The following is a 24,402-nucleotide window of genomic DNA, read 5'->3' on the forward strand; positions in this document are numbered from 1 at the left end:
TTTCGACTTCCTTAGATCTTCATAAACTTGTTATTTATGGTGGTTGTGTTGAAAATATGCTATATATCTCATGTTTTACAGGTACACAACTTGCAGGTTTTTTTTTGAGTGATTATGCAAGTTTGAAAAAAAAAACCAGTCCAGGGTAAACCGCTACTTCAAGTAGCGGTTTTTAAAGTAAACCGCTACTTGAAGTAGCGGTTTTCCGAAATAAACCGCTACATTAAATAGCGGTTTTTTTGTAAACAAACCGCTACTTCAAGTAGCGGTTTTAAACTAAAAAACCGCTACTTGAAGTGGCGGTTTATTGCAAAGAAACCGCTACTTGAAGTAGCGGTTTACCCTGGACCGGAAAAAAAAAAACCGGTTTTTTAACCAGTGCTTACGTGGACGGTACTTTGGGAATTCTTAAAACTTTGGCTGCAATTTGGGAATTGCGGTTCTTCTTGACCTTAATTTGGGAAAGAGCTCCTTTTATAATTTCTTTGTTCTTTTTTACTTGACTCGTTTTGACTTTTACACTATTTACCATCCCTTATTTGATCGTTTTTTTGTGAAATAAGGGAAAATGTATTCATGCGGGATCTTTTTGAATTTGTCTTAATAAGTACTATCATAATATATAACTTTTATAATTTTTACATATGGAAAATTAAAGTTATTGAGCGTTAAAGTTTTGCATTGGAAAGCGTGATAAAAGAAACAAGTCAAGTAAAAAAAAATAAAAAACAGAGGAAGTACCAATTAATTAAGCGTGTAGGATACCGTAGGTGTGGCTTCTCCACAGTTTGTCATGTAATCGTCTTTATATTTCTAATAAACGGGCTTGGCCCTCATTTGCATCAAAAAAAAAAATAAGCGTGTATTTTATCAAGTGAAAATACAAGTTTATCCTTGTAGGCGTCGTTTCAGCTATTCCGGAATTATTTCAGGCTTAAGGTTTTATTATTTATTAATCGGATTTAATTAATAAATAACACGAAATGAATTAAAAAGGGTTTGGGCTGAAAATGCGGTTGGACTGAGCTTGAATAAATGTTTGGACTAATTTGTGGGCTGAATATGGATTTTAAGCACTCCCGAGATTAAATACTCGACCCGACCAATAATAGCGGTGAAAGGTTGTTCATCATTGGGTTTGGTTTTGGGGAGACATTTTTAGATGTCTATAGAAGCCCCCACTTTGATTGGGTTTGTAGAAATGACAGTTCCAAAAACGATAGTTAAAGTAGTCGATTGGGACGGAGAATGATTTAAGACGTTCTGCGATCCTAAATCACTCTGTATACGCCGATACCTGCAGAAAAGCGTTAGTTCTATAGATAAAAGAGTAAGGGTATAGAATGCGTATTTGACACCAGTACATGGCAACAAACACGTTTTGGTAGTCTTCTACGCCTCGACAAGTCCACCGGATGATGATTTTCCACGCTTCAGGAATTTTGTTAGATGATATTTTTCCACGCCTCGAGAATTCTGTTAGATGATATTTTTCCACACCTCGGGAATTCTGTTAGATGGTGTTTTTCCACGCCTGGGGAAGATTGATATAAGATAGTTTTTCCACTCCTCGGGAATTTTGTTAGATGATGTTTTTCCACGCCTCGCGAATTCTGTTAGATGATGTTTTTCCACGCCTCGGGAAGATTGATATGAGATAATTTTTCCACGCCTTGGGAATTCTGTTAGATGATGTTTTTCCACGCCTTGGGAATTTTACCGCGAACCACTATGCCTTGAGCGATCCGCTAGAAGGTGATAAAATCACTGACTTCTACGCCTCGAGAAGTGTGCAACGACCGACAATTCTCCATGCCTCGAGAAAAGCTTGTCTGATTTGAGATAGTTTCCTCGCCTCGGGAACTCTATCGTAAGCCACTCCGCCTCGTGTAGCACACAAGTGAAATTCCATACTCCGGGAATAACACTAAATATCCCTGCTTTGGGACATAATCGCTGACTCCTACACCTCGAGAAGTGTGCGACGACCGACAATTTTTAACGCCTCGGAAAAAACTTGTCTGATAATGAAAAATTACAAGTCTCTGTTTATCGAGAACCTTAAAACGTGAATCGTCCTCGCCTTGGGAGATAGTCAATAGATGTTTGATAAATGTTTGATGGTGGTTTGATTATATCCCGAACGTGGGCTGCAGATGATGATGGTTCGATTATCCCCGAACGTGGGATGTAGAGATGTTGATGTGTTCGATTTTCCCCGAACAGAGGCTGTAACTGAGACCTGCAAAATAAAATTTTCAAAGGGACTCGTATAGACTGTGATTGACTTGATCAAGCTTGACTTGACATGACATGACACGTGTATGACTTGTGATTGTGTGTGTGTGCAGACACAAGCAAATGAAAACGCAAAAGCAAAAAATTTCCGTAATTTTTTTTTATCATGACCACCCGCTCCAACGAGGTAGCTGATGCCCTAGGAAGTTGTCGGAAACAGGAATTGAAGGGTCTGTCAGATGATGAATCTTTGGCTTTACTTCTGAAAATGGCTCTTAATCTAAAGGAATTGGAGCATCCAATACAACCACAAGTTGATATTGGAAAACAGATAGTTCGAAAGTGTGCAAATGTTCCACTTGCCATAAGGGTGGTCGGAAGTATTCTTTTTGGTAAGAAAGAAAGTAGTTGGCAACGCTTGGAAAAAAAAACTTGGCAAACGTTATACAAGATAAGGAAAAAAACATAATACCTGTGTTGAAGATCAGTTACTATGATCTTCCTATTGGGTTTCGTAGAGTCCGACTCTATGCGGAAGAGAAACCCGCCCAAGACCCACTCACTAATTAAAGCAACTTAATATTTAATCACATAATTAACAACATAAAAGAGAGAAAGAGAAAAGACGTTCTTACCCTTGACGCGTGCTTTGCTCGAACCCGAGCTCTTACTTGAAAAGCTAAACCTCGTAAGCGCGACGGTCTCCAACGGCTCGTACACACGAACCCGACCCGAACGGTCTTAGTCCCGAAGGTTAGTCGGGACTTGACCAAATAAAACTTAGAGTATTACGAACTTAAGGTTTTCTCACTTTACTAAGGAGATGCCTTTTTAGTTCCACTCAAGTGTTCTTCCCAAAACCCAAAACTTGGGTATTTATAGATAAATGAACCTTGATTTCCCATTCTCAATCAATGTGGGAGATTTGCAATTTCCTCTATTTTATTTTAATCAAAACAAAAATAAAATTACAATTCAATCAACAAGCTACAAGTGGCAATGGGAGGAGAGGGAGAAGGTGAGGACCACCGAGGGAGGGGACCAACCCACCTTGCTCCCCAAGCCAAAACACCAACCATTGGTCCCCACCTTGACCGGCTGTCAACGCCACTTGGCTGGCTGGCAGCTTGCCTTGGTTGCCAAGGCTACCAGCTGGCGCCTAACACCAAGGCTGGACAGCCCAGCGAGAAAGCTAGCACATCGCCAGCCAGGCCGCAACACATGCGCAGCCAGCCAGCTAGCACGCATGCATCGCTGCTGCTTGGTGCGTGCTGCTAGGCGTTGCTGTGCGAGGCTGCTTGCTAGCACACACGCACAGCCCAGCACGCTGCTAGCTGGTGAGTGGTGTTGTGCGATATGCGAGGCTGCGATGAGCTAGACGCCAGGCCCTATCACGCTAGCAAGCACGCAAGGCACCACGCCTGCGTTGCTGGCGATAGCAAGGCCCAGCAAGCCTAGCATGTTGTTGGGCTTGCGAGCTAGCGATGGGCTTGGTGCGTGGCCTAGCATGCTGCGATGGCCAGTGCTGCTATGCTAACATGCCTATCCATGTATAGCCACACCACACGCATGCACGCATCTTGCGATGCTTGTGCCATGCGATGTGCGTGTGCTAGGGGATGCTAGGCACGCATAGGTTGGGACCTCGCCTAGCCTAACACTCACATGGCTAGGCCAATGCGAGGCTACGGCTAGGCTCAAACTTGTTGCTTGTTTGATTTCACGTCTCGTCGAATTCTAAATTCGACTCGACTTGCGACGCTCTAAGCTCGATATCCGACGACTTTGTTCGTAATACTCCGATGACTCATCTAATCCTTCGGAGTGATTCGTCGTCTCGGATCGGTTGTTCGATTGGGTTCGACCCGAAGGGTTCAGTCAAGATTAAGCTGTAATATTAATTGTACATTAATATTACTGATCGGAAGCGGCCTCCACCTAGGCATTTTGATCACTTGACCTCACTGAAGAATTAGATCTCTAATAATTCTGAACCTTTATGAGAATAATATACTTGTTGGAAGGACACCATTCCTTTCAATCTCCCACTTGTCCTTCCGGGCAAGTGTGCAATTAGTGTATAGCCCTTTTCCTATGTCGCTTAATGTCTCTTCATGAACTTTAAGGTAAGATTCTTCGTCATCCTTATTACGTCTAAAAGTGTTTCTTGATTCCCGAACTTGACTGTCAATAAATAAAAGATTTCTTAAATCCATCTGAGCACGGCCATGCATTTTCACAGTCTCGCTCTTCGAGAGGCCTTGTAAACAACAAAGACATATTCCCTATTGTTAATAGGGGGACATTCCCAGTCTTGTACTATAAGCTTCCCTTACTAAGAGGACCTAGTCGCCTGAGTGTTGCCGTTATAATCCCTATTTATGGTAGACGTTTGACAACATCAAAACGACTAGTACTCAAACAAGAGAACATGCAATACTCATGGTCGAGGAAAAAGGTTCCGATAGATATAATGAGAAATATACTTATGACGATTTATTATCTCTTAAAGTATTCTCATAGGTCTATCCGGTACAGTTCCAAACTAGCACCTGTGCAAATAATTATGACTATCATGTCCTTGTAGCACAAGAAACGGTGCTATTAATCATACTACACACTAATCTCAAGTGTTCATTAATCGTCCATCGTTTAAATGACCTCGATTAGGGATAATTTTCAATTAAAATATTCAATGTTCACTTAACATATGTTTCTTTATCCAAGACATGGTCTTGATACCCTGTTTGGAATATTCTCAGAAATCGAATGGACTCATTATTTAATTCTAAACCACAATTAAATAGATATGGAGTAATCATAAATTTGCAGAAAATTTAATTGCTCCAAAGTTGAATGGTTCAACATAGTGTTTTACATTAAGACATCAAGTTTAATTAAAACACCTATACGGGGAAATCAAAGCCAATCTCTAAAATGCTTGATTCCCATTGCCTCAACGTGCTTGTTGTGCTTCACTTGAGACAAAGGTTTAGTCAGTGGATCGGTTATTTGTCGTCCGTTCCAATCTTACAAATTCTGATTTCACCCTCGAATTTCCATTCCCTTATCATGTGAAATCGCCGCTTGACATGTTTGACCTTCTGATGTTCCCTTGGCTCTCTGGCCTGAGCAATAGCTCCATTGCTATTACAATAGAGGTCTATCGGACCCATAATGGAGGGTACAACACCAAGTTCACCAATGAACTTACGAATCCAAACTGCCTCCTTAGCTGCTTCCGAAGCTGCCAAGTATTCGGCTTCAGTTGTAGAATCTGCAGTGGTGCTTTGCTTAGCACTCTTCAAACTAAACGCTCCTCCATTTAGGCAGAATATGTACCTTGACTGCGACTTGGAGTCGTCTCTGTCAGTCTGGAAGCTCGCGTCAGTATAACCTTCAACAACCAAATCATTACAACCATCATAGACCAGGAACTTATCTTTGTTCCTTTTCAGGTACTTTAGGATATTCTTGGCCGCAATCCAATGCGCCTCTCTTGGGTCTAATTGGTATCGGCTCGTAGCACTCAAGGTATACGATACATCCAGCCTAATACATATCATGGCATACATGATCGATCTAATAAGCGAAACATATGGAATCTGACTCATCCAATCTCACTCATCAGGCGTCTGGGACACTGCTTCTTGCTGAGAGTTATGCCATGGGACATAGGTAGGTGCCCTCTCTTGGACCCTTCCATGTTGAATCGTGCCAGTACCTTATCAATATAAGTACTTTGGCTCAATCCAATCATCCTCTTAGATCTATCCCTATAGATCTTGATGCCCAATATGTACTGTGCCTCTCCTAAGTCCTTCATTGAAAAGCACTTCCCAAGCCAGCCCTTTACGGACTCTAACAGTTTAGTGTTGTTTCCAATGAGTAATATGTAATCGACATATAAGACTAGGAATGCGATGTCACTCCCACTGACCTTCTTGTAAACACAAGACTCATCTGGATTCTTGATAAAACCAAACTTACTAATGGCTTCATCGAATCACTGATTCCAACTTCTGCTTGCCTGCTTTAGTCCATAAATGGACTTCTTAAGCTTGCATACCTTCCCAGCATTTCTTGGATCAACAAAACCTTCGGGTTGTGTCATATACACAGGTTCTTCCAAAATCCTATTAAGGAAGGCGGTATTGACATCCATTTGCCATATTTCATGATCGTAATATGCAGCAATCGCTAGGATAATCCGGACGGACTTAAGCATTGCGACTGGCGAAAATGTTTCATCATAATCAACTCCGTGAATTTGCCTGTAACCTTTTGCCACCAGTCTAGCTTTGTATGTAGATACATTTCCATCTTTGTATGTTTTCAACTTGAAAATCCATTTGCAACCGATGGGTGTATAACCTTCAGGCAAATTAACCAAGTCCCAGACTTGATTTTCAGACATGGAGTCCATCTCGTATTTCATGGCCTCTTGCCATTTTGCAGAGTCGGGGCTCATCATAGCTTGTTTGTATGTCGCTGGCTCATCTCTATCCATAACTAGGATGTCTTGATCTTCGGTTAAGACAATACCAAGGTATCTGTCTGGTTGAGATCTAGGCCGTTGCGACCTACACAGGGTAATAGGTTGAACATTTGCATTGTCGGTTTGACTCTGAAAAATGTCATTAGCTGCTTCTAAAGCACTTTGATTGTCAGTTTTGTCAGGTTGACTTTGTTGCTCGACCTCTCGAACTTCGTCGAGTTCGATTTTCCTCCCACTTGTCATTTTGGAAAGGTGTTCCTTCTCCAAATAGACACCATCACGAGCAACAAACACTTTGTTCTCGGATTTGTTGTAGAAGTAATACCCCTTGGTTTCTTTTGGGTAGCCCACAAAGAAACACTTGTCAGATTTTAGGTGAAGTTTGTCAGAAATTAATCTCTTGACATATGCTTCGCAACCCCAAATCTTAAGAAAAGACAACCTCGGAGGTTTCTTCGTCCATAATTCATATGGAGTCTTTTCGACAGCTTTTGACGGAGCACGGTTTAGATTTAGTGCCGCGGTTAGAAGTGCGTGTCCCCAGAGAAAGATAGGAAGTTCACTAAGACCCATCATTGATCGAACCATATCTAACAAGGTTCGATTCCTTCGTTCGGACACTTCGTTCCATTGTGGAGTTCCGGGAGGTGTCAACTCTGAAAGAATACCATTTTCTTTCAAGTGATTGTCGAAATCATGGCTCAAATATTCGCCACCTCGATCCGATCGAAGTGCTTTGATTTTCTTGCCAAGTTGATTTTCAACTTCACTCTGAAACTCTTTGAATTTCTGAAAAGATTCAGATTTGTTCGACATAAGGTAGACATAACCATATCTATTATAGTCGTCGGTGAAGGTAATGAAATATCGATAACCATGCCTTGCGGGTGTACTCATTGGTCCACATACATCCGTATGTATTAGACCCAATAAGTCACTTGCCCTTTCTCCTAACTTGAAGAATGGTTGTTTTATCATCTTGCCTAACAAACATCCTTCGCAATTTTCAAACGACTCCAAGTCGAATGAGTCAAGAACACCTTCTTGAAGAAGTTTCTTGATGCGTTTGATGTTAATGTGGCCAAGACGACAATGCCACAAATAGGTTTGATTCGACTCGATGGTCTTAGCCCTTTTGGCGGTATCATCAATGTTATAAACTTGTTTGTCTAGAGAAAGCATATAAAGACCATTTTCTGAATATGCTTTACCATATAAAACATTATCGAAATAAAATGAACAACTATTGTTCTTAATTCGAAATTCAAAACCTTTGGCGTCCAACGCCGAAATTGAACTAATGTTTTTGGTAACTCTAGGAACATGATAGCAATTGTCAAGTTCTAAAATAAGCCCAGAGGGCAAAGACAAACTGAGAGTTCCAACGGATACGGCTGACATCCTTGCTCCATTGCCGACCCGAAGCTCAACCTCTCCCTTCTCTAGCCTCTTATTTATCCTTAGTCCCTGAGCATTGGAATAAAGGTGTGAGCCACATCCGGTATCTAATACCCATGATGTTTTGCTAGCGAAGCTCAAGTCTATAACAAAAATACCCGATGAAGAAGCAAAAATGCCGTTCTTCTTATCTTCCTTGCATTTGAGGCAATCCCGCTTCCAATGTCCCTTCTTAGCTTCTTGCAATAGAAACATTCGGAATCGAATTTGGAAGAGGCTACCTTCTTGTCCTTGCCACTCTTAGCAGCACTTGACTTAGGCGAAAAATTCTTCTTCTTTTTCCCTTTAAAGCTTCTCTTCTTGCCCGAGCGCTTGTATGGCTTGCCCTTTCTCACCATGAGCATGTCATGCTTTCCCTCATCCTTGAGGGTTTGCTCGACCTGCTTCAACATACCATGAAGCTCGGTGAGAGTTTTCTCCATGTTGTGCATATTATAGTTCATCTTGAACTGATCACAACCTTTGTGCAGCGAGTGGAGAATGATGTCAATTGCCATCTCGGTCGAATACCCAGCATCAAGACTTTCCATGTTCTCAAATAATCCAATCATTTTAAGAACATGTGGACTGACTGGCTCTCCTTTTTTGAGCTTGCTCTCAAGGATCTGCCTATGGGTTTCGAACCTTTCAGTTCGGGCCTGCTCTTGAAACATATTCTGAAGTTCAGAAATGATCTCAAAATTCGTCTCCTTTTCAAAGAAAGTCTTTTAAAGGTCCGGAGACATAGTGGCCAACATGATGCACTTGACATCCCGATTGGCACTTTGCCATCGGTTAAGGGCAGCCTGGGTGACCTCCTCATTGGGAGTGTCGGGTATTTCCTCAACAAGGACGTATTCCTTTTGCTCTTGCATGAGAACAATACGCAAGTTTCTTTGCCAATCAAGAAAATTTGGCCCACTCAACTTCTCCTTGTCGAGCGTAATGAAAACTGGTTGTTTGAGTTATTTGCAGACATGTTTTTACAATTAAAAGAATTTGAAATGAAAAACCATTCATAAACCAATAAGTTTGAAATGTAAAGCGTTCATGCAAATTTTCAATCTTATTGAGCATTTTATCCACGCATTAACATTAGTCCCTTTAAGGCGAGAATAAAACGATTCCAAGATCCCAAAAAATCAAAAAGTGATTAAGCATGCTTTGGCTTGTCTTAACACTTAATATTTTAGGGTAAGCAATCCAATTGCTAATAGCTCCAAGCTACTCTTGGTTCGATAAAACGTCGCATCTAATGCTTCCTTGACATTTTTTCTCCATTGCCACGACATCTAAGGACTCCTTACCGATATCATTGAGCTTAACCAAGACGACTTGTATACCTAGTATACCTTACGTTCCTAGGGAAGCGGTGATGCCTCGCTTTGGCGTAGCCCATCACCACGCGCATTAGTTCGGTAAGTGTCGTTCTTGGAATGGCAAATTTGGCTCAATATTTTTAGGGACCTAGGGTTTCTATGTTGGTTGATTTAAGTGAACTTAATTAATCATCGCAACATTTGAAATCCTAAACATGCATCAATCATACAATTCAATCATATATAAACACAATATATATAAATCATAAGTATAAGATGCATTTGGCAACTAGCATGACCCCTTGAAATCTTCAAATCTTCAAGGGTCTTCGATGCACCATCTTGGCTCGTCTTCATAGAAACGCCGTCTTGAGACATATCTCCGCCAAATATGCAATTACTAGCTACTGTGACTAGGAATAATCTAAATATTAAGGTACAAAAATACGCAACGGTATGCAGACCGTATTTAGATTTACAAAAATACATAATGGATCGCAGTCCATATTTACTATCTTAGTCGGGCCCCACTAGTTGTCATTTTCACAAAACCTGTGAACAATATACACATTCCATTCATCCATTCACTATATGTGAATGACCCATGCGTTTTACAACGATAAACAAGTAACAATGCATAACACGCGCAAACTAGTAACTAACTTAGGTGGTTAATCCAATTAACGCGCCTAATTAAAACTAGTCAAAGTTGTTAAATATTTTATGTGATTAAGACGCAATTAGTTCATGCAATTAACGAAGCTCCCACTAAATTCCGCATCCAACTTAATTAATCCAATTAATTAAGTCGGTCAACCCAAATTTTGTCAAAATTATTTTTTTTTTGCAAGTGCCGGAGGAATCGAGGCCTAGCCTCGTTAAAAAAAATTAAGTAAAATAATTAAAACGGGAAAATTTCGCAAAACACATAGCCCATGCATCGTAAAATCAACCTACTCTAAACCGAGTGCCTAGCATCCTAGCCATGGGGCTAGGCTTGCTAGGCACTATAGCTGCGGCTGGGGTGTGCTTGGGCGCAAGCAGCCTGCCTAGCAAGGCACGCCAAGCCTGCTGGCACCAGCACGCATCGAAGCAAGCTTTGCATGCTAGCATGCGTGCTGGCAGGTGTGGCTGGGCCTGCTGGGGCTCGCTGCCTTGCTGCCCAGTAGCACTTGCGGGCATCTCTAGCAGCCACGCACCACACGCATCAAGCACACCCCTTGTGCACTCCTAACCCGCCACATAGCTGTATCCATTTCGAGATGAGAGCACCTCCATGCGCACCAAGGTAGCCACATGTGGGCTGCGTGAGCAGCCCGGCTAGCCTTGGTGGTGCTTGGGTGATTTTACCTCGATTTGCGTGCTATTATTTCGGGATTTTAATCTCGATATATGTGTGACATAAAATTAATTCTAAATTTATTTTAGAATCAATTTAGAGCAAAATGAAAAATAAAATAAGTCCAACTTAATTAAATTCAATTTTTATAGTGCACAAGCCTAAATTATTCAAGAACCATTCTTTAAAACAATTTAGATTTATCTTGAAGCTACAAAATTGAAGGGCTACACTCATAATTAATTTAATCAAATATAAATTAATAATGAGATTTGACAAAATTAAGGAGTTGGAAAAATAAACCCTTTCATCCAATGAAAAATTTCCAACAATAACTTGTGTATAATTGAAAAATTACATCTTCCAATATGAAGATTAATTAAATTTCAATAACAAGTTTTGAACTTTTAGGACTTTAATCAACTTAAAATGATTAAATCCAAAAATTAGTTCAACATGAAATTTAGCAATCAAAGTTCCAACCAAATAAACAATTAAAGATTGGATTTTTAAAATATTAGGGACTTCAAAATTACAAGTTCACCATAAACATTCACACTTGAAGCAATTTATTTGCAAAAATGTGAAAGTTTCAAGTTTATGTGAAAAATGAACTCACCAAATTAAGCACCAATTATGACTTCATAAACATGCTTAATAAGGTTTATAATTGCAGTAGATTAGTGATACAACCATACATTTAATCTACCTTTAACAACCCATAATTAATCAAGGTTTAAAGATTTAAAATTTTTCGTCAAAAACGAAAAAACCCATCGAAAAACATGTTTCTGGGTGGATTTTGGCTTCTGGACAGCTCTTTAAAAGGAACAACAACGATTTAGAATATCGATTCCACCCAAAAATCACTATTTTTGAGTCGAAATCTGGGTTCGTAGGCCAAAATTAGAAAACTACGAGATTAAAAACTAATTAAAATGAGCTTCTAACCTAATTAGAAAGCAAAACCAGAATTTAAATCCATTTTAAATCACCTCAATTAATTATTAGTTACAATAATTAAAATGAGCGCGGCTCTGATACCGTTGTTGGGTTTCGTAGAGTCCGACTCTATGCGGAAGAGAAACCCGCCCAAGACCCACTCACTAATTAAAGCAACTTAATATTTAATCACATAATTAACAACATAAAAGAGAGAAAGAGAAAAGACGTTCTTACCCTTGACGCGTACTTTGCTCGAACCCGAGCTCTTACTTGAAAAGCTAAACCTCGTAAGCGCGACGGTCTCCAACGGCTCGTACACACGAACCCGACCCGAACGGTCTTAGTCCCGAAGGTTAGTCGGGACTTGACCAAATAAAACTTAGAGTATTACGAACTTAAGGTTTTCTCACTTTACTAAGGAGATGCCTTTTTAGTTCTACTCAAGTGTTCTTCCCAAAACCCAAAACTTGGAGTATTTATAGGGAAATGAACCTTGATTTCCCATTCTCAATCAATGTGGGAGATTTGCAATTTCCTCTATTTTATTTTAATCAAAACAAAAATAAAATTGCAACTCAATCAACAAGCTACAAGTGGCAATGGGAGGAGAGGGAGAAGGTGAGGACCACCGAGGGAGGGGACCAACCCACCTAGCTCCGCAAGCCAAAACACCAACCATTGGTCCCCACCTTGACCGGCTGTCAACGCCACTTGGTTGGCTGGCAGCTTGCCTTGGCTGCCAAGGTTGCCAACTGGCGCTTAGAACCAAGGCTGGGCAGCCCAGCCAGCCAGCTAGCACATCGCCAACCAGCCCGCAACACATGCGCAGCCAGCCAGCACACAGCCAGCCAGCACGCATGCATCGCTGCTGCTTGGTGCGTGGTGCTGTGCGATAGCGAGGCTACGATGAGCTAGGCGCTAGGCCCTAGCACGCTAGCAAGCACGCAAGGCACCATGCCTGCGTTGCTTGCGATAGCAAGGCCCAGCAAGCCTAGCATGCTGCTGGCCTTGCGATGCTTGTGAGCTAGCGATGTGCTTGGTGCGTGGCCTAGCATGCTGCGATGGCCAGTGCTGCTATGCTAGCACGCCCATCCATGCATAGCCATACCACACGCATGCATGCATCTTGCAATGCTTGTGCCATGCGATGTGCGTGTGCTAGGGGATGTTAGGCACGCATAGGTTGGGACCTCGCCTAGCCTAACACTCACATGGCTAGGCCAATGCGAGGCTACGGCTAGGCTCAAACTTGTTGCTTGTTTGATTTCACGTCTCGTCGAATTCTAAATTCGACTCGACTTGCGACGCTCGGTCTCGACGCTCTAAGCTGGATATCCGACGGCTTTGTTCGTAATACTCCGATGACTCATCTAATCCTTCGGAGTGATTCGTCGTCTCGGATCGGTTGTTCGATTGGGTTCGACCCGAAGGGTTCAGTCAAGATTAAGCTGTAATATTAATTGTACATTAATATTACTGATCGGAAGCGGCCTCCACCTAGGCATTTTGATCACTTGACCTCACTGAAGAATTAGATCTCTAATAATTCTGAACCCTTTATCAGAATAATATACTTGTTGGAAGGACACCATTCCTTTCAATCTCCCACTTGTCCTTCCGGGCAAGTGTGCAATTAGTGTATAGCCCTTTTCCTATGTCGCTTAATGTCTCTTCATGAACTTTAAGGTAAGATTCTTCGTCATCCTTATTACGTCTAGAAGTGTTTCTCGATTCCTGAACTTGACTGTCAATAAATAGAAGATTTCTAAAATCCATATGAGCACGGCCATGCATTTTCACAAACAAAAATAGTCACAACAAAAGTAACTAAGTTTACAAAAATAATTTTAACAAGCTCGTCAATACCATTCTAAAAATAAAGGTTGTCAAAAGTAATTTACCAGACCAACCTACAAGTATAATTAATTCAAGTCAAGTCAAAATCGAATAATATTATGAAATAAGTTCGGATTTTTGTAAAAAAAAAAAAAAAAAAAACTTCCTATGATGTCTTCCAATCAATTTACTTGGCAAAATAGAGATGACTAAATTCCTTGTTGCTCTAAGAACACCAAAAATAGAGATCATACCATAAGCTTAATCACTCTGGATATCTTTCCAAATTTTTACAGCAAGGCCCACTCAAAAACATCATACTCTGGTTATCTGCTAAGGTCAAGTCAACTCAATCTTGCAAATGTGAAGTCAATCTTACAACCTGGGCTATAATCTGGTGTATTCGAAACATAGATGTTATCGTGGTCTTCATCTACTTATTTTTTTTGGAGTGTTCAATGCATACCGCAGAAGGTTATTACTTTCATTGAAAATTTCGGGCCATGTCTTCAAATTTAAAGTTACATAGTTAGGGTTTATATAAAAATTGGGGAATTTTATAAAGTAAATTAATCATCAAAATTGAGCCTAAATGGCAATAATTAAGTTCATACTGTAACAATCTATTATCGTAAATCCTATTATTGTTTGGTCATAATAACTAATTTTTCATAAATTCTAAAATCCAAACTTAGGGTTCATATGTAAGCCGGAAATTTTATACGAAGTATTTTTTTAATTGAGTTATTATTCAAAATTTAACACAAGTTGCATTCATTTAATCCACATTGAACTAAGCTGAATGCTTAAATGATGCTTTAATAGTTATAATACTTGTTTGATTATTATCTGTTACATTCTACATTTCGATCAACTTTTAATCAAGTTTAATTTTGTATGATTGGAAATTTCATGTGAACTAGACTTAATCGTTGACAGAGATGAAGGTGTGATTTATTGATTTGTCTCCTGGATCGGAGAGCCTTAGCAGGTGTGATTTTAAGGTGCCTACTTAGTCCCCTGGTTAGTTTGGCAGTGGAGAAACCTGCAAGTTGAAGTTCTGTGACTCGGTGAGGGAAGAAGGTGGCAATTTTTCCAGGAACTGACATGAAAAATGCTTAACTTGATGACGTGGGGGTGACAGTTATTAGTGCTCTAAAGGATACTGAATAATGTTATACATGTATATATGTTTTTATATGCAGAAAAGTGTTGAATTCCTCCTCTTCGGCCTAATACTTTGCTTGTGAGCTAATGGCTCAGTTAACTGAGACCTTATTTACACAGTTACCTCTTTATTTTTGTTTTCCTTTAAAGTGTGAGAATTTCCTGTTTCTGAAGTTGCTTTCTGAGTTGGAGTTGGATGATGATTATGGAGATCTCAACACTCGAGAATGCACAAACAAGGATAATGATGGCACTGATATTGACATTCCCTGGAAATACCTTCATCAGACTCTGCATTCCTTGGTATTAAGCTGGTGAAACTACCAAAGGGAATGAACCGCTTGACTGCCCTTCAATTCCTCCAAATTACTAACTGTGACAATATTGAATCCCTATCGTCATGGATAGCCTGCTTCTCATGTCTCAAATCCCTTGTAATTCGGAATTGCCAACGACTGAAATCACTGCCAGAAGAGATTTGTCACCTCAGTTCCTTACAACAACTTGGTGTGCAGGGGTGTTCGCCAGTGTTTAAAGAAAGATGCCAAGAATCAATTGGTGCTGATTGGCCCAAAATCCAACACCTCCCTCGCATTGATGTCTAAAGGAAAATACAAAGGTAATTATCATTCTTGCTTGTGGTTTATTTAATTTGGTCCGTTAGGAAAAAAGATTTAAGTATTGATCATTTTTCATAGGTGAGCGTTGGATTCTGCAGCAGCTGGGATGATAACCACTTCTTTAAGCAGACTTACGCATTATCATGCAGATGTGAGTGTCACCAGGATGACTACCTTCAAATGCGGTGATAGCTTATGAACGTTTTAATGGCCGAAGGAGAATTGCTTCAAAGAAGAATAATCTGGAACTAGCAGTGCTAGTCCTGGATGTATATTACTTGCTAATTGGCTACACTGCTATACTTGATTATTGTCTCTCGTTTTCTACGGTCTAATTATTGGTATATACGTAACAAAAGTGTACTATGCTCCAGTGTCTTTGTTCAGGCCCAAAGAAATTATTTCTTGTTCACTGACTTTGTTTTTTCGATGTGACTCAGGTAGGGCTGCATCCAGTTATGGTTCTGCAAAGTTGTTTGGTGTGACTTGATGCTGATCTTGCACCCACTACTTGAAACGTTGCTTACCTTCCACAAAGAAAATGAAAAATATCAGCGTTGCTGTCAAGCTGGGGCTCAAGTGGTTATCATGTTTGTAACCTTTTTAATCGAGAAATGAGAAGAACGAATGATCTGATCAAAGAGAGTATTTATTTATTTTAGGGAAATTCTCATTGGTAACATTGATTTTTTTAAATTTCTCAATGGTGAGAATATGTTTTCCGTTAAATATATAGGTGAGGGATCCACTGAGGAGAAAACGTAAAACACATTTTCTAAATTTCTCAATGGTGAGAATATGTTTTATTAAAATCATGTCACCGGTCATCTGGGATTGTCGGAGGAAAGCGCATATTAAAGGTGGAATTATTAGATAATAATCAAAAGTTGTGATTATTCAAAGTAAATCGCCTAAAGTTATTATTTAAGTGAATTTTTCCTAATTACTCTATAATAAAACTGTAAATTTTTTTTGAATATTATGGGACTAACATCAAATGAGTAAAAACTGACAAAATAAAACGATTAGCTAATGTAGATCGAGTACGGAAAAGTAAATAGCTGTAAAATGATGGTACAAGACAACCTGTCTTTCAATTATTGTGGGCCTGTGGGGGGAACCAGCCTGAAAATTTGATGAGGATAAAGCTTGTCTTTTGGAAAATCCTAAACATTCACACCTAAAAGAAAAAAAAAAAAAAAGAAACTCACAAGAGAAAGAGAGAGATGGATGTTTCAGGAGGTCTTACTTTGGTGCAATTTGTCGTTGAAAAACTGGGTTCTCCCATTTGGACCCAAATTGAAGCTGTGTTGGGTTTGGAATCTGAGCTTGACAAACTCAGAGAAACCATGTCCACTATTGAGGCTGTGCTCCTTGATGCTGAAGTTGTAGAGCGGCTGCACCAAGCTTGTCGCACCAATGTCGAGCGTAACAAGCTCAAGAGGCTTAAGGAAGCTCTTTACCGAGCCGATGACTTGTTGGATGAGATTACCACTCTTGCTCATCTCAAGAAGCTCATGCCTTGTAATAACAACAAGGTTTGTAATGAGGTATGCCTTTTCTTCTCCCGCTCTAATCAGTTTCGTTTTGCTTCCAATTGGTCTCGAGAGATGAAAAAGATATCGGAGATGTTGGATAGAATTGTCAATGATCATCGATATGACATTGGTTCTGCTGGTTTCGATGCGGCTAATCAGATGAGAATTAACGCAAGGGAAACTCATTCCTATGTGTGCGAGGATGATGTGTTCGTTGGGAGGGAGGAAGACAAGCGGAAAGTGATAGATATGTTACTCAACAATACTGTTGAGCAGCAGGATGGTTTAGTTGTCAGCATTGTTGGGATTGGAGGCTTGGGGAAAACTACTCTGGCCCAACAGCTTTATAATGATCAGATGATTGTCAAGAAATTCCCTCAGAGGAAGTGGGTTTGTGTCTCTGATGCTTTTGATGTCAAAGTTATTGTTGGTCAAATCCTTGCAGCTGTAAATTCAGGAATCGACCAAGATAGGCTGAATTTGGACCAGCTCCAGACGAAACTTCGGAAAGAAATGGATGGGAAGAAGTATTTTCTTGTTTTAGATGACGTATGGAATGAGGAATCCAGTAAGTGGCTTCAGTTGAGAAATGTATTGATTGGAGGTGAAAGGGTCAGCAGAATTTTAGTGACAACTCGCTCCAGAATGGTAGCTGATGTTGTGGGAAGTCATTGGACGCATGAATTGGAAGGTCTCTCAGATGATGAATCTTTGGATTTGTTTAAGAAAATTGCACTTAAACCGGAGGAAAATCCAGTGAAGCAACAATTAGTTGATATAGGAAAAGAGATTGTTCGAAAGTGTGCAAATGTTCCACTTGCCATTAGGGTGGTCGGAAGTCTTCTTCGAGGTCAGGAGGAAAGTAAGTGGGAGAATTTGAAAAATACTGATTTGGCAAACATTGTACAAGATGAGAGCAATGGCATAATACCTGTGTTGAAGATCAGTTACAATTATCTTCCGTTCCATTTGAAGAGTTGCTTCAGTTACTGTGCAGTATTCCCAAAGGATTACAAGATTATCAAGGAGGATTTGATTTGTCTTTGGATGGCTCAAGGCTTCATTATGCCGTCAGATGCAGAGAGTTTTGAAGATGTTGGGGAGGAGTATTTCAAGCAGTTATTGCAAAGGTGCTTCTTTCAAGATGTAGAACGGGCAGAAGGTACTAAGGAAATTATATCATGCAAAATGCATGATCTAATTCATGATCTTGCCAAAGAAGTGGCAGGGACAGACATATTGTCGTGCACTTATAGTACACGATGTTTTAACGAGAAAACCCGCCATGTATACATGGATGAAAGTACCCCTAAAGATGTTGTTGGTAAGTTGAGGAATATGCAAAGGATGCGTACATTTCTATGTACAGGGGATCGTGTTTTCTCTTTAATACCTATTTTGGGGGATGTATCAAAAGTAAAATATTTAAGGGTATTATGTTTGAATTATTGTTATGGATTACAAAAGTTGCCGAGCGGGATAGGTGAATGGGTGCATCTAAGGTATCTTGACCTTTCAGGTAATGTGCATCTATGTGTATTGCCCTCATCCATTACCAAGCTTTATAACTTGCAAACATTAAAGTTGCGTGGGTGTAGGCATCTAAAAAGGTTGCCAAGGGAGTTGAGGAAATTAGTTAATCTTAGGCACCTTGATATTTGTGGTTGCTGGAGTTTAACTTGTATGCCTCCTGGGATGAACAGCATGGCTTCTCTGCGAAACTTGACAGGGTTTGTAGTGAGTGGAAGTGCAACAAGCAATGCAGCTTGGAGTTGGAGGTCAACTGATGTTGGTCAGCTTGAAGATTTAAATGATTTCACCAATTACACTCACACTATGGAGATTGTAGTTAAAAAAGACGTGAGATGCGATGCAGTAGGAGGGGGAATGCTATTCAAAAGTCCAAAATTGTGGAAAGTTGAGTACAATTGGGACACAAAGGAGAATACTAATGCAGAAGTATTGCTGAAAGGCCTACAACCCCACTCGAATCTCAGAGAGTTAAAGTTGCTGCATTATCCAGGAGTGAGGCTCCCAACCTGGATGATGACTCTCAGTTGTTGTCTTCCAAATCTTGCTGAAATTGAGATTCGTGATTGTGAAGTGGAGTATATGGAGAGTAGTAGTATTAATAGTGGAGATGATGATGAGTCGGTATTCTTTCCATCCCTTGAAAAGCTGAAGCTTGAAAACATGCCAAAGTTGAAGGGATGGTGGAAGCCATCATCATCAGAATCAGGGGAGAGTGATCGGATACCACAAGCACCAGTGCTTTCTCACCTTAATGTATCTGGTTGTCCAAATTTGACAACATTATTTCTGGGCGCATCAATGAATCTCAAAAGTTGTCTTCCAAATATTGCTAAAATTGAGATTTGTGATTGTAAAAGGTTGGAGCATCTTCCGTTGATGAGTCAACTGCGTCATTTGAAAGACCTTGCATTGAAAGGTTTGAGTGAAGTGGAGTATATGGAGAGTAGTAGTATTAATAGTGGAGATGATGATGAGTTGGTATTCTTTCCATCCCTTGAAAACCTGAAGCTTAAAAACATGCCAAAGTTGAAGGGATGGTGGAAGTCATCATCGGAATCAGAGGAGAGTGAGACACCGCATGCACCAAAACTTTCTCGTCTTGATATATATGGATGTCCAGAATTGACAACAGTTCCTTTGTTTCCGGGACTACAAGAATTGTACTTAGAAGATTTTAATGAAGCGCTGGGCCCAATAATGAGGGAGACTACTCATGGTTTGTCGTCTTCCTCAGTTTCTAATAATAATCATAAAGAGGATCAAGGTCGGCAGGGAAAATTGAGGGAAGTGAAGACAGATAACGTGGGATATTTAACTTCTCTTCCCATCCACTCTTTCCACTATCTTTCGTATCTCTGGATTGGAAATGACCATCAAATGGAGGAATTGAAAACAGGAGAGGTGGGTGAGGTGTTCCGAAGCGGCCGCCTGTCCTCTCTTCGCTCCCTTGCAATTCTGGATTGCAAAAATTTGAAGAGTATATCAGGACGAGGAGTGTGGGACCAATTCACTGGCCTGGAGAGTCTATCATTGGATTTACTTCCTCAGTTGGAATTGGAGGATGAAGATGATGTCATCAACAACAAAAGCACAGAAGCAGAGATGCCATGGAGATACCTTGCTCCCACTCTCCGTTCCTTGTTTTTATATTGTCTACCAAAGGTGGTGAAGCTGCCAGGGGGGATTGGATGCTTATCGTCTCTCCATTCCCTGGAGATTGAGGAGTGCGACAATTTGGAAAGCCTAACACCATCAATAGGCGGCTTATCATCTCTCCATTCCCTAAGGATTATCGATTGCAACAATTTGGAAAGCCTAACACCATCAATAGGCGGCTTATCATCTCTCCAATCCCTGACTATTGATCGTTGTTCAAAATTGAAAAGAATGCCAGAAGAGATGCGCCACCTCACCTCGTTAACCGAGCTTCGTATAAGGAGATGTAGTCCAGTGTTAATGAAGGAATGCAAGAACAAGAATGGTGCTAACTGGTCCAATATCCAACATATCCCCAACATTAAACTAGGTATGAATGATAAAATAGGGGTTATTATTATTATTGTCGTCTTTTCACTTTAATTTTGCAACATTTTGAAGAATGGATTGCTTACTTCCTTATCATCTCTCTAACACCTTTTAAATATTTGCTCCAGATTTACTCTAAAATCAGCGCCCGAAGAATTCATTTACTCAATGTTCGTTTATATATAACTCAACTGGTCAAAGGTAATAATGTCTACCCATATTATTCAAACTTGGATTTCAATTTTTGGGTTCATAGCATATGATCCTTGTCAATTATCATGTTAGTATTACCATTTTAGTAGTTTTGGTCACGCATACACGAAAAGTTTCATTGTTTTCACTGTTGACTATTGTAATTGATACAACCATTTTTTCATGATTAATCTTCTGAGAGAAGTGATAAATGCTATAGATGTATACCCTTGTACACAAAACTAAGTAGATGATTAGATCGAATTAGAATATATCTGAAAATTCAGACTATATTAGACCAGATTTCTTATGGTCAAATATTTGAAGTTTCAGATATATTGATTAAAAATTATGAGAATCAGATATTTGGATAACACACTTTTAAGACATTTAGCAGTCACTTATGGATTTTAATATAATGAAGCTTATGCTGGCTGGTTACCAGAATACGGGTTATATTATATGTGTGGGTTTTGGCTGTCTAGTTTAATTTCACCATGTATAGGTGTTTGTGTATATACGTGTTTATTTATGATATTGTGCAAAACGGAATAGTTATGAAGCAAGGGGAGATGGATATTACCTCATGCTTGCTAATCTTGGCTTTAGATTGTTATTGCCATTATCTATCTTGACAACATCACAACCCTTAATATTAACTCCTTGATGAAAAGTACAAGTTGCTAATTGCTGCTGTAAGTATACTCTGATTTAACTCATAAGTAGAATCAATAGTATTGCTATTTAATTTTTTAAACTATACCTTTGGAAAATTGGCATGCTTTGTTTTTTATGATGGTCAATCCATCTTTTTCTATGAGATGAGCACATCCTATTGTTATTAACAAGGTTGATAATTAATATGTATATCACTACTGATTTTGCTAGATGATGCATACTCCTCCTGATGATATCTGCCATTTTTTCTAGTTTGATTTAGTTCATTAGTGTGCGTTGAAATTAAATGTCCTGGTCCGGTCCTATGGCTCAATCCATGGAACTTTAATACATAGTTATATTGTTCAACCTCAAAAGTAGGTTCTGATGCTGCTTGCTTCATATATCATACTGTCATGATTTTTCTAGCTGACAGGATTCATATAGTGTAGAATAGGAGTTTTGCCGAATTTCTACTAGACCAGGATTGTTGCTTAAATCGCAATCAAAGAGTAGCTTAAATGAGATGAGAGCATAACAAGGGAAGGATGATTCTTGGATTCCAGTCACTGGGATCTCCAGTTTGTGAAATTCGATGCTGCTAGATTTAGCACTACAGCTCTACCATTGATCCACTTATCTAGTATTTATATCACATGGGCTAAAAGGTTTCAGAGCAGGGAAGGAAAAGGTAACTATCTGCACTATGAAGTAATTGAGTTGAAGCTATATTTTACCGTTTCTGCATTATACAGCGTGTGAATTTTTTATTCCCACATTAATTCATAGTAAAAGGTAATGTCCTTTATGATTGCCAATTTATATCTGGCTAGTAAATTTCTTGTTACTCAGTAGTAAACCTTGACAAAGTTTCTTGCATCTATTGTTCTTCCATCAGTGCTATATAGAACATTTTAGGCCTTGTCATTTAGCTATGAATGTCATTCTTATATAGCTCATTTATTGAAGTGTTAGGAAGACAAATGAGTCTAGAAGCCTAGTGTTTATGGATTAATGCTTCCCAAAAGACGGTCTAAAGCTGGAAATCAGGATTCATAAATGAAGACATGCATTTATTTTGAAAAGTTCATCATTCCATGATAAGTAGTTTGTTCCTGTTTCATTTGTACTTTCCTTTTTAGTTCTGAAGTTGCAATCTGTTAGGTATTCAAATTAAACATTTCAAAATTGAACCATTTTAAGTTTTGTCAAGCTATATGTACTGGTAAATTACGTAACATGTTTATTGTTTCTTCCTATTGTGTAAGCACTATGCGATTGCATACAGCTTGCTCTAATATAGGTGAATCTGAGAATTTAGGTTAGCCGATGAAGATTTCCTGAAGAAATGGCCACTTCATCAAGCTTCAGGTTCTCATTGTTCTATAAGATGCTTTTATCTGGGTCATTCTTGTACACAATTACCTTCATAAACACTATAATTCCCAGTTTTGATTTAATCTCTGTCTTAAAACAGGGGAGTCGGCTTTTAAAAGGGGAAGAGTTGCTTGTAACACTAGAGGGCACAGCATGAGGTAATATAATTTCCTTTCAACCATCGTTAATCAAGGATCCTTAAGGTTGGTGGAGTCAATTGTAATTCCAAAAATGCTTAAAATTTCTAGTAATTCAATTATGCAGAAAATTTCATGATTACAAGACTGACAATATGGACAATCTATTATACTCTAGTTCAACTTATGTTGTTGCTAGTTGTAACTGTTGTATTGATTTGGTCTATTGCAATTGCTAGTCTTCTAATAGTGTCTCAGACCAAACATGGCTGCAGCAAAGTTTTTATATTACTGTAGTCATCCTGGTAAGCTTAAATGAGTTGAATCACTGTCTTTGGAAATAACTAATGATGCAAATTTTCTATGACGTCCACTTGAGAGTTCTATACTTAGGAGTAAGAGGAAATCTATCAGATTTACAATTTATCGTTCTACCAGATTATGCAATTAAAAAGACTAGAGAAACCAACTGCCTTTACAACCTTGTCAAAGTGCTTGTTTATGATATGGTTCTAAATGTTGTACTATATCTTTTTTCTTTTCTTTTTTTGGTCAAATACCTGTCATGCAGAAAGATTATCTCTTGAAGTGTTTGACTTGAAGGAGACTCAATATAATACTCCAGATTCCAGAAGATCGCTTCGTTCAAGTATTATCAGGTAGCAAGGAATCATTTCTGAATGCTATACATACCAATTCTCTTTTTCGTTGTGTTACAACAACTTTTAGCTTTTGCTTCATCTTCCAGATAGTACACTATATTTAAAGTTAAATCAATGTTATTGTGGACTAAATGTTCTCTGTGGTGTCAAAATATGGAGTTGTAAATTGGATGAATGTTTTTTGTTTGTTTTTCCTTACAGTTGTCAATTAGAAGGGCTGTGAACTTAACATTAAAAGTTCCGTGGTTCTCATCTTGGTGTTTCGCGTGATATTTCCTGATACCAGTTGGTACCAGAGAAAGGTTTTAACGTGAAGAGGACTTCAATGCTGCTTTGATGAACTGATTATCGGAAACTCCCCGTACAACCACTCTGAAGTTAGGCAGATTTCCAATGTCAGAATATCAACATCTTTTCTTTTACTTAGCAAGTTGTGAAAGGTTCCTTGGGGAAAGAATACATTCGTTGGATGCTCTGGTTCCAGAAATCACATGTGGCTACAATGCTACATACACCTGGGAAATGGTTTAACAAGAGAAGGTGCTCTATCAGAACATGTGATATATATTGCAGCAGCTACAGGCTTTGTTGCTCTTAATATATTTGGAAGGCTACAAATTACATGATTTCCTGTCAAAAATATCTTTTATTGTACTCTATAGAAGTATAAGAATAAAAGTCGACTAAACAATGTTTTAGGGAATAAACCCTACAGAGTTGTAGTATTTATAGAGGCGGCGTAATTGGCTTAAGGGTATTTGAGGAGAACCCTACCTAGTAGGTGGCTCTTTTTCCCTTGAGCTCTAGAGTTGTAAAAATATTTCTCTTCACCTGTTTTACTTTGCAAATGAGTAGCCTATGTTATACATATGTTCTCTTTAA

General features: G+C 39.3%; 1 protein-coding gene across 7 annotated transcripts; it reads left to right on the forward strand.

The window, feature by feature from the left end:
• The first annotated feature begins 16,405 nt into the window (after positions 1-16,405).
• LOC110718617 (disease resistance protein RGA2-like) lies at positions 16,406-24,402 on the forward strand. Of its 7 annotated transcripts, none has more exons than XM_021897490.1 (7): positions 16,406-20,496; positions 20,624-20,696; positions 21,774-22,035; positions 22,613-22,715; positions 22,822-22,879; positions 23,430-23,517; positions 23,722-24,402. In XM_021897490.1, exons 1-2 carry the CDS (start codon positions 16,626-16,628, stop codon positions 20,632-20,634), a joined length of 3,882 nt encoding a protein of 1,293 aa, XP_021753182.1. In that variant the 5' UTR covers positions 16,406-16,625; the 3' UTR covers positions 20,635-20,696; positions 21,774-22,035; positions 22,613-22,715; positions 22,822-22,879; positions 23,430-23,517; positions 23,722-24,402. The 7 variants fall into 7 exon arrangements, with proteins under 7 accessions (XP_021753182.1, XP_021753183.1, XP_021753181.1 ...); XM_021897491.1 differs by having other exon boundaries at positions 21,797-22,035; XM_021897489.1 differs by having other exon boundaries at positions 20,624-22,035; positions 22,314-22,715.

This window comes from Chenopodium quinoa, unplaced genomic scaffold (assembly GCF_001683475.1).
Source record: "Chenopodium quinoa cultivar QQ74 unplaced genomic scaffold, ASM168347v1, whole genome shotgun sequence".
Taxonomy (NCBI): Eukaryota; Viridiplantae; Streptophyta; class Magnoliopsida; order Caryophyllales; family Amaranthaceae; genus Chenopodium; species Chenopodium quinoa.